General features: G+C 42.0%; 1 protein-coding gene across 4 annotated transcripts in view; it reads right to left on the minus strand.

Moving 5' to 3' along the window:
- WIF1 (WNT inhibitory factor 1) overlaps positions 1 to 15,850 on the minus strand; it is a 60,999-nt gene that overhangs the window by 5,794 nt on the left and 39,355 nt on the right. For all 4 annotated transcript variants that reach the window (XM_053251329.1, XM_053251326.1, XM_053251325.1 and 1 more), the window contains exons 4-7: positions 7,416 to 7,556; positions 4,626 to 4,721; positions 3,249 to 3,344; positions 594 to 689 (exon numbers count right to left, since the gene is read on the minus strand). In XM_053251329.1, the coding sequence (XP_053107304.1) occupies positions 594 to 689; positions 3,249 to 3,344; positions 4,626 to 4,721; positions 7,416 to 7,556 (429 nt within the window). The remainder of the gene's footprint in view (positions 1 to 593; positions 690 to 3,248; positions 3,345 to 4,625; positions 4,722 to 7,415; positions 7,557 to 15,850) is intronic.

Raw genomic sequence — 15,850 nt, forward strand, 5'->3', positions numbered from 1 at the left:
TTAAAAAAAATTTCAACGGGACTTCCTTGAATCAATTTAGTCAGATGTCAGCCATTGCATTCTAAATTATGTGGGTGAATAATTAATGCTTGCCTACATAGGATTCTTCACAGTGGTTGACAATGCACACAACATCTAATCAGAAGTGGTGTCAGCACAAGGCACCCTTGGGCAGCTGCCAAGAGCCTAGAGCCCCAAAGAGGTCCATTGCTGACACTTGCTCTGGCCTGGGAGGACTGGGCTTAATGTGGCAATAGATGCTATACATGTGCATTGTAGGGTGGAAAGCATGGCAAGTGGCAGGCAGCAGCTAAAATGCTGCTACTGCTGGTCTAATGAGAAGGAAATAAACCCAAGTCCCACTACCATGATAATAAGAGTCCTTTCAAATCAGTGTGTGGGCCCCACACTAAATAGCCATCTTGCGACCTGTCTTCTGCATCATTAGTGTATACACAAAACAGAAAAATGAGCCATCAGACAGTGTGGATTGTGGAGCCTAGATGTATTTTGGACACATGCATCCTTGGTATTTCAGAGCTTTAAGCAGAATATTTTGGGTTTAGTCTAAAGAATGTAAAAGTGGGACTCACTAATTTCACACTGATCCCCCTCAAGTCCTGCAGGACAAATGCATTTTCCTGGATAAAAACATGTCCCTCCATTGAAGCAAGTGGTGGTGCAGTTTGCTGAGGGAGATAAAACAAAGAATGGAAACGAATGTGTAGATTTATTCATGGTAATGTATAGCTTTGAGAAAGTGCAACAAATCTTGGGCCTTCTCAAACACATATGAAATCACAAGTCTCAGAAAAAGATAATATCCTGGTCTAATATCCCATGTGGGATCAAATGTATTTTCAGACTTCTAGCATCAATTTGCATTCAAGGAGCTGCCATTTCATTGAAATGAATGGAGAAACCTTTGAGGCAGGAAAACTCCATGTTATCAGAGCCTCAGCCATTATACAGATCATTCCAGAAGCTGAAAGATTAGTTTTGGGAGTGATGTTTTGCTCTGCCATAGCTGGCAGTATGACGTGCAAGCACATGAGTGCAGACTGGAACTTGCCCCAAATCCTCTGCACACATGCTAAGGTGAATTCTCTATCTGTGCTGGGAATCGGCCTAGCCACACACTGAGGCGGTTCCCACGATCAGTGGGAACTGCTGAGATGGGGTTTGCGAGGAGAACGGGCTTAGCCCGCTTAGCCTGCTCTCCTCACAGACGACTTGTCAGTTGGCTGCAGGTGGCCAAACCGGCTGCCCACATGACTGCTGGCTCTGTTTTGGAGCCGGCGGGGGCTGGGGAGTTTGGGGCCTGCGCGGCCCCTGGAAGCTCCAGCATGGAGCCTCCAAGCTCGCGCAGGGCATGCTGGAGAGACCCCTGAGCTGGGAGGCTGCATTAGCCTCCCCGCTGGGGGTCTCCTCATGAGTTGATGCGGCGTGGAACCACGCCGCAGCAACTCACAACAAAAATAAAACCGGGTTAGTGGAGTGCTCGCTCCCCTAACCTCGGCTGTGGGGAGGGGGAAATAATGGGGTTTGCTGCCAGGAGCCACAAGGCTCCTGTGGCAGCACACAATCCACTAAAAGCAGGCTAGGCTCTCTTAGCCCGCTTTTAGTGGATCTTGAGAATATCCTCACTGTGTTTTCTTGTTGTTGTGTTGTTTATATGTACAGAGGTTGAAGGGTACAGTCTTGTGCAAAGTCTGAGCCAAACTAGATATGACTGTAGCAGACAGTCAGGTTTAGTTTGGGCCTTTGATCACACTGGGCAGTGATGGGTGTGGAGAACTGTGATTGTCCCCATACAGCAGGCACATCCAGCCGGCCCAAGAGACATAGGCGGCAGCAGAAGGCAGAGAAGAAGAAGCCTTGGAGTCAGTAACTGGAATTAGTCAAGAAAGGGAGAGAGGGAGCAAGGCCCATCATGGCTTGATGGTATCCTCTTTGTCCATTGTCTTGATGGGCATTTAGCCAGGTTATGAAATAAGTGTCATTGGACATTGGAATGGCAGGAAAGGCCATTTTTAGAATTTTGTTCTTCATCCATTTGTGTATCTAAATCAGCCAGCGTGGTGTAGTGGTTAGAGTGCTGGACTAGGACCAGGGAGGAGACCCGTTCAAATCCCCATTCAGACATAAGACTTGCTGGGTGACTCTGGGCCAGTCACTTCTCTCTCAGCCTAACCTACTTCACAGGGTTGTTGTGAGGAGAAACTTAAGTATGTAGTACAGCTCTGGGCTCCTTGAAGGAAGAGTGGGATATAAAATGTAAAATAATAAAATAATAAATCAAATGTCTTAAACAGTGGCTCTCCTGCAGATGTTGGCCTAAAACTCCCACCATCCCTGGCTACTGGCCATTGTGGCTGGGGATGATAGGAGCTGTAGTCTAACAACAGCTAGAGCACTACAGTTTGAGACCTCTGATCTAGAAGATAGACTGTTTCCCACTACAACAATTTACTACAATTAAAACTAGCTTCAAAAATGAGCAAGTTCACATCCTATCAGTCCTGTGGAAGATCAGGCTTGCTTACATAGTTTCAACTGAGCACTGTCAGCTTCAGCTGCCTGTGGTTCTTGCTGGTAGAAGAAAGCCATTGTGGTTTCACATTAAAATGTGAACATGTGTGTTCACTGTAGATAGAACCTGGAAGGAAACGGCAAGTTTCTTTTTCATCACTTTTTGCATGTGGGAGAAGGCAGGTGGCAAATCTGTGCAGCCTGCACATTGGAATGTCTTTTCAGAGCCCCAAGATTGGGTTTGTCTGCAACATGTTTAAACGTTATTTAAGTCTTCTTCACAATGAGTGCCGTTGCTCATTGAGATCATCTGGAGAGGTTTATCTGCAGTTGCCACCAGCTTGTCTGGTGGCTACTTAGGTACGGGCCTTCTCTGTTGCTGCCCCAAGACTCTGAAATGTGTTCCCTGCTGAAATAATAGCCTCCCCATCTCTGTTAACTTTTAAAAAGTCACTGAAGACACATTTATTCACCCAAGCTTTTTAACTAGACTTGTGGTTTTAAACTGTTTTAAGGTTTTAATTTCTGTTTTAACTTGTTTTATGTTGCTGTAAACCACCCAGACACAGATGTTTGGGGCAGTGCACAAATATAACAAACAAACAAACTCTCACCCTTAATTGGAGGTCTACATATACTTAAAGTGTTAGTGACTTAGTCTGCTGATTACATTAGTTAAAGCCTACATTAGTTAAAGTTAATCTTTTCCCGCATACCTTTATCACAGTTGATGCCATAGAAGCCAGGCGGACAAATGCACAATCCAGGCATGACGCAGAGCCCACCATTCATGCAGTGGGGAGTACACAGAGCTGATGCAAAGAAAGTGAAGAGACATCAATATTACAGCCAGTAGCTAGAATTAAGGCAGAGATTAGCATACTCTTAAAGCCTTAAACTACAGAGCTCATTTTTATTTCATAACTCTGTTTTGTGAAGACGAGTCTGAATGTTTCTTACACAAACCTAATTCAGTCGCAGATAGTGCTCCAAACTCTGGTGGTGTATAGAAACCTCTTACATAGGAACATAGGAAGCTGCCATATGCTGAGTCAGGCCATTGGTCTATCTAGCTCAGTATTGTCTACACAGACTGGCAGCGGCTTCTCCAAGGTTACAGGTAGGAATCTGTCTGAAGCCAGGGAGGGAACTTGAAACCTTCTGCTCCATCCCCTGAGAATATCTTACAGTGCTTACACTTCTAGTGTCCCATTCATATGCAACCAGGGTGGACCTTGCTTAGCTAAGAGGACAAGTCATGCTTGCTGCCATAAGACCAGCTCTCCTCTTCCTGTGATATGCAGTCAAGACAGGCCTGGCCTGATGAAACAGTCATCTCAAGATTTCCCAACACTGCTCATACTCTGGAAGGTCTTTGCAAGATCAGAAACACATGTTTCTGACATGTTTCCGATCTTGCAGAGCACTACTTGACTATGAGCAGTGCTTGGAAGTCTTAGCCTGCTAGCTAGTGCAAAGGCACTAGCTAGGAGAACTAGGGAGTCACACATAGGCTCCTGGCTTGTCCCTACAGAGCTTCCTTACATGCACACTTCATTAGTTAGGATGTCAACCATCTATTTCCCAGGCATAGGTACCAGAAAATCAAGACTATCCCTGGTAAACAGAGAACACTGGAGTTTCAATATGATATCATTAGTTCACTCCCTTCTAGGCTGCTAGAGGCCTCTACACAGATGTAGATTTGTTTTTATTTTTAAAATTGGATATTTTCTTCAGTAACAACAGCAGAGTAAAATAATTGTCATGATATGTTTTACAGCTAGTGTTCATTAGCAACAGCATTCTACTTAATGTTTTGCCAGATGGACTCTCATTCAGTTGTTCGGCAACTCTATTCCATGTTTTCAGCTGTTCAGTGGAGACTCCTTTATCTTTTATATAAACAACCTATGTTTTCTTAGAAGCCACAGCTCATAAAATATTTTTCTTATGTGTTTAGATTTAATTTTTGGAAGCATCCTAGCCACATCTGAAAACTTCTACAAAACAATATTTTGAAAGTCAGAGACTGCTTGGCTGTATAAATAAAATAAAGCCTACAAAATAATTGAAGAAACCTTTCTGATTACCTTTTTCACAGTGAGGACCATAAAATCCATCTGGACATTCACATATATGCCTTTCATTGCAAAAACCTCCATTTCTGCATCCTCCAGGACATTCAGCTTCAAAGATAACAATACAGATCAAATGAATTGCATATGTTGTGAGTAATTTAATTATTTTTCTTTGAGCAAAGGCATCAGAATTTAGAACAGCAAATTCCAGTTTCTAAAATATTGATGGTGGTAGTACATTTTGACCGAGATTCTCAGATATAATGTATAAAAAAATGCTATCTATGGGGGTGAATTTAGGAAAGCAACTCTGCACATCAGTAGTAGCTGTCTCTAGGCCTGTGCCAATAGGCAAGTACCCTGTTTCCCCGAGACCTACCCCGAAAGTAAGACCTAGCAGTAATTTCTGATGTACCGCTAATTGCCCTAGTGCATTTTTTTGGGCTAAAATTAATATAAGACACTGTCTTATTTTTGGGGAAACACGGTATTTGATACCAAATACTGAATTACAGTATATTCAGATTCAGTATTTGGCATTTGGAGCATGTACTATTCATTTTGTTTCATTTTGATGCTTCAGGTCCCCCGATTCAGAATAGGTTATTTGGATCCAAACAGTTTATTTGTCAAAACATTTGTCCATTGGAGATAATGGGTGAATTATTGAAATGCCTATGTTAACTTTATTTCTTTGCAGAATGGGATGAAACCAACAAGAATGGTAGCTCCTTAAGTGGGCATGATGCAGGATTGTAGCTAAAACGGAGTGGATGGGTTCATAAAACCCAGGCCCTCCAGCTCCTGAGGATACCCTAGTTCCACCCCTCCCTATTTCCTCCATTATCACCCTCATTCTGAGGGGCCACCAGGGAGAAGGGTGAACATGGGCCCCTTCTCCTCTAGCTATGCCCCTGGCATGGAGCCTGCAAAATTTCAAATCAATAACTGCAGAAGTTCCCTAAAAAATCAACTTTAATTATTTGGAGGGACAAAAGCCACATATCTATATCTATATATAAACTTTAAACACAGGGATGAGGACAGCAGAGAACTGCTAGTCTCTTCAAGCAAATAGGTGCAGGAGTTTTCTGTTAAGTCCAACAAGCCAAATTAATACACACAGTAAACATAGACCACCCTGTCTCCAGTACTTTCTACTTCTGGCTCTGTTCAGAGACACAACTCACAGAGGGCACTTTGGCTGAGCAAGCAGAGCTTGTTGGTATCAGACTTGTAAAAGAAGTTCAACAAGCCAAATTAAGACACACAGTAAACATAGACCACCCTGTCTCCAGTACTTTCTACTTCTGGCTCTGTTCAGAGACACAACTCACAGAGGGCATTTTGGCTGAGCAAGCAGAGCTTGTTGGTATCAGACTTGTAAAAGAATATTCTCCTGCATTATTTAACATAGGAGAGAATGTTTCAGATAATTATTCTACACATTCTATTAAATGTATCAGAGAATATTCTTTTACAAGTTACTTGATATATCCATTCTTCATCCCTCCCCAATGCACTGTGATTGGAAGGAAACAGAGAGGCTGAGCAAAGTCATTGGTCAGTTTGAAATTGCAAAGTACTCTTTCTCCCCCTTCCATATAAGGAAATCTCCCAATCTCTTCCCTTTTGTCAGTTTCATCATATTATAGTGTTTGCAACTAAATAACAAACAGGGAAGAAGCCTTCAAATGGCTGAATCCCTTTGAATCTCTCCAAACTGATTTAGACATTGCTGATTTAATTCAGAGATATCCAATTTGATTTGGACTTAGCCCTATTTGGCCTGAATCTCAGCCAAATAAAATATCAGTCTGACTTCACGAACAACAGAAAGTCTTGTGGCAACTTAAAGGTTATCAAATGTATTGTAGAACAAGCTTTCATAGTTTCATAACTATAACAACAAAGAAATTGAATAGTAGTACCCCTATGTGATGGAATTGCTGGTCTACCACGTGGGATTGGTGCTAGACCAACCCTCCACGGAAGACTTATCCTACAAGGTAGACTAGTGCACTAAGTCCGAAGCAGAAGGTTGATCTAACTGCCGATCCTGATTGGTAGACCAGCTCTCCTGTTTTTCCAGGGAGAACTGGTCTGCCAATTGGGAGCAGAAGGTAGACCAGCCCTCCGCTCCAGATTTGCTGTCTGGAGTGGAGGGTTTGTCTATCCACTGATCCGAATTGGTAGATCAGTTCTGCCCAGAAAGAAGCACTATTTTGAGGCCCACTTTCCCAGCAAAATAGGCCTTAAAATAGTACCCAAATCAATTGGGCCATGTTGAGGTGATCCTTCTTGATTCTGAATTGGGCTTTCTATTTTGAAGGTAATTTGATTTGGAGTCGAATCTGTGAATAACCCGATTTGGCCCAAATTTATTTGATGCCGAATCAATTTGCACACCCCTAAAGTGCACAGCATTAAGGCACTATGCTGTGGACAGCATATAACAGGTGGACTCCAGTCTCCAGCAATGTGTAGCAAGTAGAGGGCATGGGCAGTAATCCTTCATACAGGAGTTGGCTGTTATAACTGCATCCCTGTTTTCACCTGCAAAATGCTGTAAGGTATGAGCTTGTCTTATCTACTTCGGTAATCTGGAATAATGTGCTGTGCTTCCACTTTATTACCTGCTTTTCATTTGTGACATACTTGTAGTCAGAACTATATATCATGCCTCCCAGGTTGCTTGGGCACACCCGCTACCCATTCAGAGGCATGTTCCTATTTTCATCAGTGAGATACTGGGAGGTATGATACTATTACAAGAAAAGCAAAACTCTCACATTTGATTACCTTGCTGACATGTTTTAAAGAAGATGGCATTCTGTGGTGTCTGGAGTAGGATATTGCCTTCTGAATTCATTATAATTACTGTAACTTCAAATGCTGCAACTCCATCTTGTTTCCCAAGACAAGGAAACCCAACCTGAACAACTAAAAAAGAGGAGAGGAAGTTATATCTTTCTCAACAATATGTTAAATAAGTCAAAACAATATTACTGATTATTTGTGGAATTTGGAAATTAAAAAGAAACACATAACATTTTAGTGATAACTGGAGCAAATAATTTTTTAAAACTTAATTAGTAAAGTTAATTATATGTCAATTAATTATAGTATTTATAGTAGTACAGTAATAGTAGTAGTCAATTAATTATAGTAGTTAATTATATGTCACCATGTGCTGCATTTATTTATTTCATGTATTTATATCCTGCCTGTCCTGTAATTACCATACACAGGAGCTAACAACAGGTAGCAATAAATATAACTAAAATCTAATACTGAATAATGCTCTAATCCAGTACTTGATTAGGCAATATCTCATACAAAATATGGCCTACAAGGATCCAACAATGTATCCTAAGCATGTTTACCCAGATGGAGGTCATTTTAAATTCAATGGAACTTCCTCTCTAATAAGTGGCTGACATCCTAACAAAGCACTGGTGCAACGGGAAAAGCACCAGTGCTTCTGAAAAATTCAACTAATTAAGCTAACTGGCTCAGTGGTAGTGGCAAGTGCCAATGACCTCCTCTTCCTCAGGAATTGCTCTGCACCACCCGGAAATATGTCCTGCGGGTTGCACTGCCCACAGGTGATGCAGAAGGTTTCTAGGGGTAGGGAAAATTGTTGAAATCCTCCCCCAACCCACACACACAATAAACACTGGTGCAGCATTAGTCTGGAACTCTTCAGAAGCATACGGACATGCCTCCTGTGCATCTCATGTCAGATGGAGGGGCGTGGCTAGAGGCCATGGGCTAGTGGCGGCTGATCACAAGCCTCTGGCGGTGGCACTACACCCCTGCTCAAAACAGTCATAATATCAGTGATCTAAACAGTCATAAGAACATTAGAAGAGCCATGCTGAATCACATCGAAGATCTATCAAGCCCAGAATCCTGTTTCCAACAGTGATCAGCAAGGAAGTGCACAAGAAAGATATGAAGGCAATAGCTTTGCCTTGTTGTTTGACTGCAGCATCAGTATACCACCTCTGAATATGGAGACTAAAATAATTTATAGCTAAGGAAAGACTTAGCTTTTACAAATGTATGACTCAACTAGATACATCTGATCAAGGATCTCCTCTAAGACCCTTTAACAGATAAATGTATCTGGAGAGAGCTGCCCAAAATGTATCAAAAGCATGGCATTCTTTGTCTAAATTTCTCCCAGAAATTATTTGCCCTATTTCAGTGATCTTCACAATTTTTGAAGCAGGGAGCCACTTCAGGAAAAAACTAAATCACCATTTCCCACCACACTGACCTTCATTCAGTGCTGCACTTTCGCCAGCACTGGAGCAGTGGGGGGGGGGGGGCCGCGGGGGGAGGCAGTGCTATGGCACTGATCTTCCTTGTTGTGGTTAATTTAATGTTTATCCACAGGGCGTGGGAGATCAAGGACCTAATTTAGTTGAACCCACAGATATTATAGTTGAACCCACAGATGGGCAGGGAGAAGGGCTGTTACCTTCAGCCCTGCTTGTTCACTTCCCAGAGGTCTCTGTTCAACCAGTGTTGAGACACTGCACTAAATAGATCATAGGCCCACTTAAGCAGGATTTATCTTTCTATGTTGGGAACACCTTTTCCAGATTAAGCACTGAAGGAATAAATAACCATTGAAGGAATGACATTAGATGTCAATGCCATCTCCAATCTACCTGCTCTAAGGAAGTATCTTATTCATTGGAGTGGGGGGGTAGCAAATCATTTTTCTTCAGTTTGACATTAAGGATAATAGTCCACCATAGGATTTCTCCCCTACTCCTGGATTATCAGACAGGTCTACCAAATGTGTAAAAAGGCACCTTTTATTTACATATTCCTCAGCATAACCACAATCCCTGAGCATGGTCTATATGCTCATAATGCAGCCACCTTGTTGACATTATGCAGATCTGGGTGTGAGCAATATCTGGATGAGATTCCTTTATGCATTCTGCCCTGTATAAATGTCACAGATAAATACCACAATCCAGAGTTTACTTAAAATATAAAACTCAATTTACTGGAGAAAAATATAAGCAATACAAAACTCTGGTATTTCTTTACTATTGGAATTCACAGATTTTAATAAAATGGCTGTCTTAAGTGATAGCATCATCATTCCTTTAGCTTCATAAGCAGTTGACAATAAATTGGGGGGGTGGGACACAGAAAGACACAGCTTTAACCAAAATTGTTACATGTTCTAAATATAACAGATAGATGGAGATGACTGCTTTCAACACAAACCTTTATCTCTCTCTTTTTAACTACAAAGAGTCAATAAAAGGCAGTAAATCTCGAGTTCATTTTAATGAGGAGAAAGGCCTGGTAACCCCACAGCCTTGGAAAGCTGTTCTGTGGTTGTTTCATCTGAAGATTGCTTGAGATTAATAGTGAAACTTCTCTGCTTTCATTATAATTGGCTTCTCACTGATGCCTTTAAAAGAAAACTGCATCAATTTCTTGATTTGTCCTTATATTATAGCACATCTGAGTGTTTTACTGCAAAATAGTCTACTCAAAAATATACATTTAGGAAAACCATTTAAGGTGTTAAATCTATTTTTGTGGGTGGCTGTCTCATTGTTTCCACAAACCACAGATCATCATAAACATACTTCAGATTAAGTATAAAAATGCTTCACTGCAAGTGACTTTTTGGTATTAATTTTGTATCAAAGATTTATTTGGCTCAAGTGGCCAGAGGCAAAATTGTGATAATGATCTTACTTGTTTAATTATTTTAACACCCCCTAACCCTAATCTTTAGCTCTATTTCTGTTCCTATTTACAGCAAAAGAAAATGTTATTTACTTAGCTGTATTATTGGAGGATAACCGATTCCACTGAGTCTTAAATTACTAATGTGTCATTCAATGCACAGACACATTTCAAACCAGCTTGCTGAATACTACTGCATGCCATATGTATTAACTTTGTATAAGCTTATTATATGCTTCAGACTGTAAGTGTATGTTTGCACATGCTTACCATATTGAAACACAACCTACATCTTATAGCAGGCTTGGAATGCTATAACCAGAACTACAATGACAATGAGCCTTCTTTTATTCCACTCAGACCTCCCAAAATGATAACTGGCAGAGCTCCTTGGAGCAAGAAGCTCCTTTCTTCCACAAGACTGGGCTATGAAGGTAGCTTGAAGAACCAAGTACTGGGCTTCAGCCTTCCAAAACAGTCACTGAAACACCCTATTGAATGCTTGCACCCTTTTGACATACAAAAAGCAGTTCCTGCACATGTCCTACCTAATTTATATGGGAAATAATGTTTGATAGCACAGTACTTTTACTGATGCAGTCCAGAAGTATGCTATTGATGCTCTCATTCTTTTTAGATGTGGCTCAGATGTTTTGATAATAAAAGTTCAAGCACTTTTGTAATCTGATAACAGAGCAGAACTGATAATCTCTTTGCAGAGCAGACAGTACAACAACAAATGCAAGCAACCATTTTCATTGTTCAAATTTCCAATTTAAAATGATGCAATTTATTTATTTATTGTTCGGTTTCTTATCACTTTTCATTAAAATGATCCAAAAGCAGTTTACAATATAATCAAAACAATGCACAATTAAAATACAAATTTAAAGTACAAATATTAAATATAAAAATAACATATCTCTATTTAAAAGTTTGAAAACTAATATAAAACAGTAACACACAAAACACAAAGCAGCAGCTGTAGTAAAACCTGTTCTGTCATATACAAGCCTGGGTGAAGAGCCACGTTTTAACTTGTTTTCTAAAAACTGATGGGGGCTGAGGAGTGGATATCAGCCAGGAGAGCATTCCAAAGCCTGGGGGCAATGACTGAGAAGACCCTGTTCCACATCCTCAACAGCCGAGCCTCTCTCACCATCAGTTCGCAGAGCAGAGCCCCCTCCAGTGATCTTAAGTGGGCAGAAACCCTTGAGAGCAGGCGGTCCCTGGTCAGATATCTAGGACCCAAACCATTAAGGGCTTTAAAGATCAAAACCAGCACCCTGAATTGGACCTGGAAACAAATTGGTAGCCAGTGCAGTTCTTTCAGAATGGGTGTAATATGATCCCAGCAGGGAACTTGGGATAAAATGCTAGCTGTCACATTTTGTACTAGCTGCAGTTTCTGAATATACTTCAAGGGCAGCCCCACATAGATCGCGTCACAATAATCCAGCTGTGATGTGACTGAGGCATAGGTAACTGTGAGCAGATCTGCCTTCTTGAGAAAGGAACGCAGCTGGCGCACTAGCTGAAGCTGTGCAAAAGCACCTCTGGTCACCACTTCCACCTGAGCATCCAAAAGCAGAGACAGGTCCAGCAGTACTCCCAAGCTGCATAATTGCTTTTTCAAGGGGAGTGGAACCCCATCCAGAACCAGTTGAATCCATTCATCCTGATTGGCTCTCCTGCTGACCAACAGGACCTCCATCTTGTCTGGATTCAATCTCAGTTTACTAGCCCACATCTTGCCCATCATGGCCTCCAGCCCCTAATTCAGGTCACCCCCTGCTCCCTAGGATCAGGTGATAAGGAGAGATAAAGCTGAGTGTCATCTGCATATTGCTGACAACTCAGTCCAAGTCCCCGGATGACCTCTCCCAGCGGTTTCAAGTAGATATTGAACAGCATGGGGTGTGTGTGTGACCGAACCCTGTGGGATTCCACAAGGAGCCGAGCAGGAGCCGACCAGCACCATCTTCTGGACCCCAAGAAAGAACTGAAACTAGGGATGTGTGCAAACCTGTTCGGAGGCCCTTTCACAGTGATAGGAACAAACTGGCAACCCCCTTTTTAGAATTGGGGTCTGCTCTGAAAACCCAGAAAAGCCATTTGAGGCCTGCATCTGGAATTGTGGAAACTAGAATGTGCACTCTGATTCTGTTGAACTATAGTAACCGAATGGAATTGCTTTTCTCTATATCCAATTGTTTCTCTTTAGTCAAGGCTTGAAACTTGTTTTTACACTGTGTTTGTCAAGGGATAAGCAAGAAGCTTCATCTGAGATACATGCTAAATGCTGAGAATCATCATACTGAATGTTGAGAATAATTATATTAAATTCTGAGAATCATATTTTAGAGGCTATAGGAAACCGCATATATACTGTAGATAAAGAATGATTGCATATAAAGGTACATATTTTCACACTAACTGCGGAACTGCTTTGCATGCTATTTTTTAATTACCTTTCTTGGGACTGAAAGGCGCCAAACTGTGCCTTGAAACTGATCACAACCCAGGTCAGGCCGGTCAAAGACAGATATGTTTCCATTTGAATTAGTAAATGAAGTATCAAGTCCAACCCTGATAGTCTCCTTGCCCTGATACAGTGTGAGAGAGTTGGGGAAGGGGCAATTTGTTTACATTAGAAGTGGAGACATCGAAAGAATTGATGTGACCATCTTTGATTTGAGATATGACGACAGGCTTGGGGAGAGGATATAAAAGAACTCCACTCCAAAGCAGTGCCTCCAATCACTATACTTGAGAGGTGGTCCAGAAGGATATCATGGTCAATGGTATCAAACGCCCCTAAGAGGTCCAGCAGAACCAACAGGGATGCACTTCCCCTGTCAAGCTCCTGGCACAGGTCATTCACTAGAGTGACCAAGGCAATTTCAGTTAGTGATGTGCACGAACCAGTTCAGTGTTCTATTCCTAGAATGCCAAACTGGTTTGGAAACCAGCATTCAAACCAGTTTGAATGTGGGGGAGGATGCTCCATTAAGGTGTGGGCACGGTGTCCATATCTCCCCCGCCACGCTTCCCCCTCCGGCGCTGCTGTGGGGCGGCTGTATACCCTCTTGCTGCCCTGGTCAGCGTAATACCGGAAGTGGTCCCATGCCTTAATTGAGCCACCCCTCTCTCCTGGGTGTGCATGTAACTGGTTCCATGCACACCCCTAGTTTCAGTCCCATATCCAGGACAGAAGCCAGATTGAAATGGATTTAGATAATCCATATCATCCAAGACCCTCTACAGCTGAGACACCACCACATGCTCTCTCACCTTGCTCAAAAAGGGGAGGTTAGAAACAGGTCTGTAATTGTTCAAGTTGGAAGGGTCAAGGGAAGGCTTTTAGAATAGTGGTCTCAGCACCACCTCCTTGAGGCATGATGGCATCCTGCCCTCCCTTAATTACGCATTGATTATAGCCTCCAACCACCTGTCTGTACTCTGCCTGGCCGATTTTATTAGCAATGAAGAGCAAGGGTCTAGCAGGGGCGTAGCTATAATTGAGCGAAAGGGTTCAAAGAACATGGGCCCCCAGCTCCTGAGGGCCCTCCAGGTCCACCCCTCCCTATTCTTGACATTGCCCACACATTGCCCAGGATCACAATCTCATATAAGTCCTGAGTCTGAATACAAGTTTGAAATATAACTGGTGATGTACAGTCTTGCCAGTTCTAAGGTGGCTATTTTGTCTCAGAAACCATTATGCATTTGACCCTACATTGTAATGAATCAGAAACCACTGTAGCTATTGTACAAGAATAAAGATTTCTTTGGTCTGGAACTTTAAAACTGTTTCAACAGTATATTTACTTCTCCCCACATTACTACTTGGACACGATACCAAAGTTAGTGTTAGAAACCCAAATTAGGATTTAATTTGGTGGTGGCAGCATAATAAACAGAAGGTTTAAAACAAATCAAAAGGGTCACAAACATATTGTTTACTTTAACATGTATATATTTAAAAACTAATCCCTCTGTCCCAACCTCGGGTCCTGACATTTAATTTACACAATAAATCATCCTTTCATATCTCTATATAATAACTGCAACATCAAGTAATGTCTTGCATGTGTGAAAAAGTCATACAGATCAAACACTGGAGAAGAACTCACATTTGATAAAACACAACAAATTTCAGTGGAAGCAGTTACCACACTCAGCTGAAAGTCATCAAGTGATATAAGTCATTAAGCGACAGGATTTTAAGTGGTAAACATGCATGTGTAAATCAGCCCTTATGTTATGGCTTCAAAGTGGGAAGACCTCAGCTGCTGGAAATGCTTTTTTATGGCAACAGGGCCATGGGGCAGCGGTGATGTCTGAGAGCCAATCAACACAACATAGATTGTCTCCATTGCATGAGAAGTTTCCACATCACCATAGCAGACATTATAGCCACTACAAGGTGCCATCATTACATGGAAATGGTTCAGTAGTTTCCCGTGTGGTTGCCCTTTAAAGTTCTCAGCTTGATGAAAATCTATGGAAGTCTCACAGTTAAATGGAGTTGACTGATATAAGAACATAAAAACAGCCCTGCTGGATCAGGCCCATCGGGTTCAGCATCCTGTTTCACACAGTGGCCCACTGGATGCCTCTGAGAAGCCCACAGGCAAGAGCTGAGGACATTCCCTCTCTCCTGATGTTGCTCCCCTGCAACTGGCATTTATAGGCATCTTCCCTCTGAGGCTGGACATGGCCTATAGCCACCAGTCTAATAGCCATTGATAGACCTGTCTTCTCTGAATTTGTCCAAGCTCCTTTTAAAGCCATCCAAGTTAGTGGCCATCACCACATCCTGTGGCAGAGAATAGATTAATTACGTGCTGTGTGAAAAAGTACTTCCTCAGCTTGCCTCATAAGGAAGGTCCCTGGTCATCTTGGTTGTCCTTTTCTGTACCTTTTCCAGTTCTACAATGTCCTTAAGATATGGTGACCAGAACTCCATACAGTACTCCAGATGTGGCTGCACTAGATTTGTATAAGGGCTTTATAATATTAGCATTTTTATTTTCAATCCCCTTCCTAATGAACCCTACCATGGAATTTGCCTTTTTCACAAGTGCCGCACACAGAATCAACACTTTCAACGAGCTGTCCACCATGACCCTAAGATCTCTCTCCTGGTCATTCACTGACAGCTCAGACCTGTTACCATCAGTTTAGGTTTTTCGCCCCAACGTGTATCACTTTATACTTGCCAACACTGAACCGCATCTGCCATTTTGTTGCCCATTCCCTCAATTTGGAGAGATCCTTTTGGAGCGCCTCACAATCTGTTTTGGATTTTACAACCCTAAATAGTTTAGTGTCATCTGCAAATTTGGCCACTTCACTGCTTACCTCAAGTTCTAGATCATTTAGTCTAGATCTAGATCAACATATTAAAGAGCACTGGTCCCAGTACAAAATCCTTGGGGTATCCCACTTCTTACTTTTCTCTATTGTGAAAACTGTCCATTTATTCCCACTCTCTGTTCTCT

Source organism: Hemicordylus capensis, chromosome 5 (assembly GCF_027244095.1).
Source record: "Hemicordylus capensis ecotype Gifberg chromosome 5, rHemCap1.1.pri, whole genome shotgun sequence".
Lineage (NCBI taxonomy): Eukaryota > Metazoa > Chordata > Lepidosauria > Squamata > Cordylidae > Hemicordylus > Hemicordylus capensis.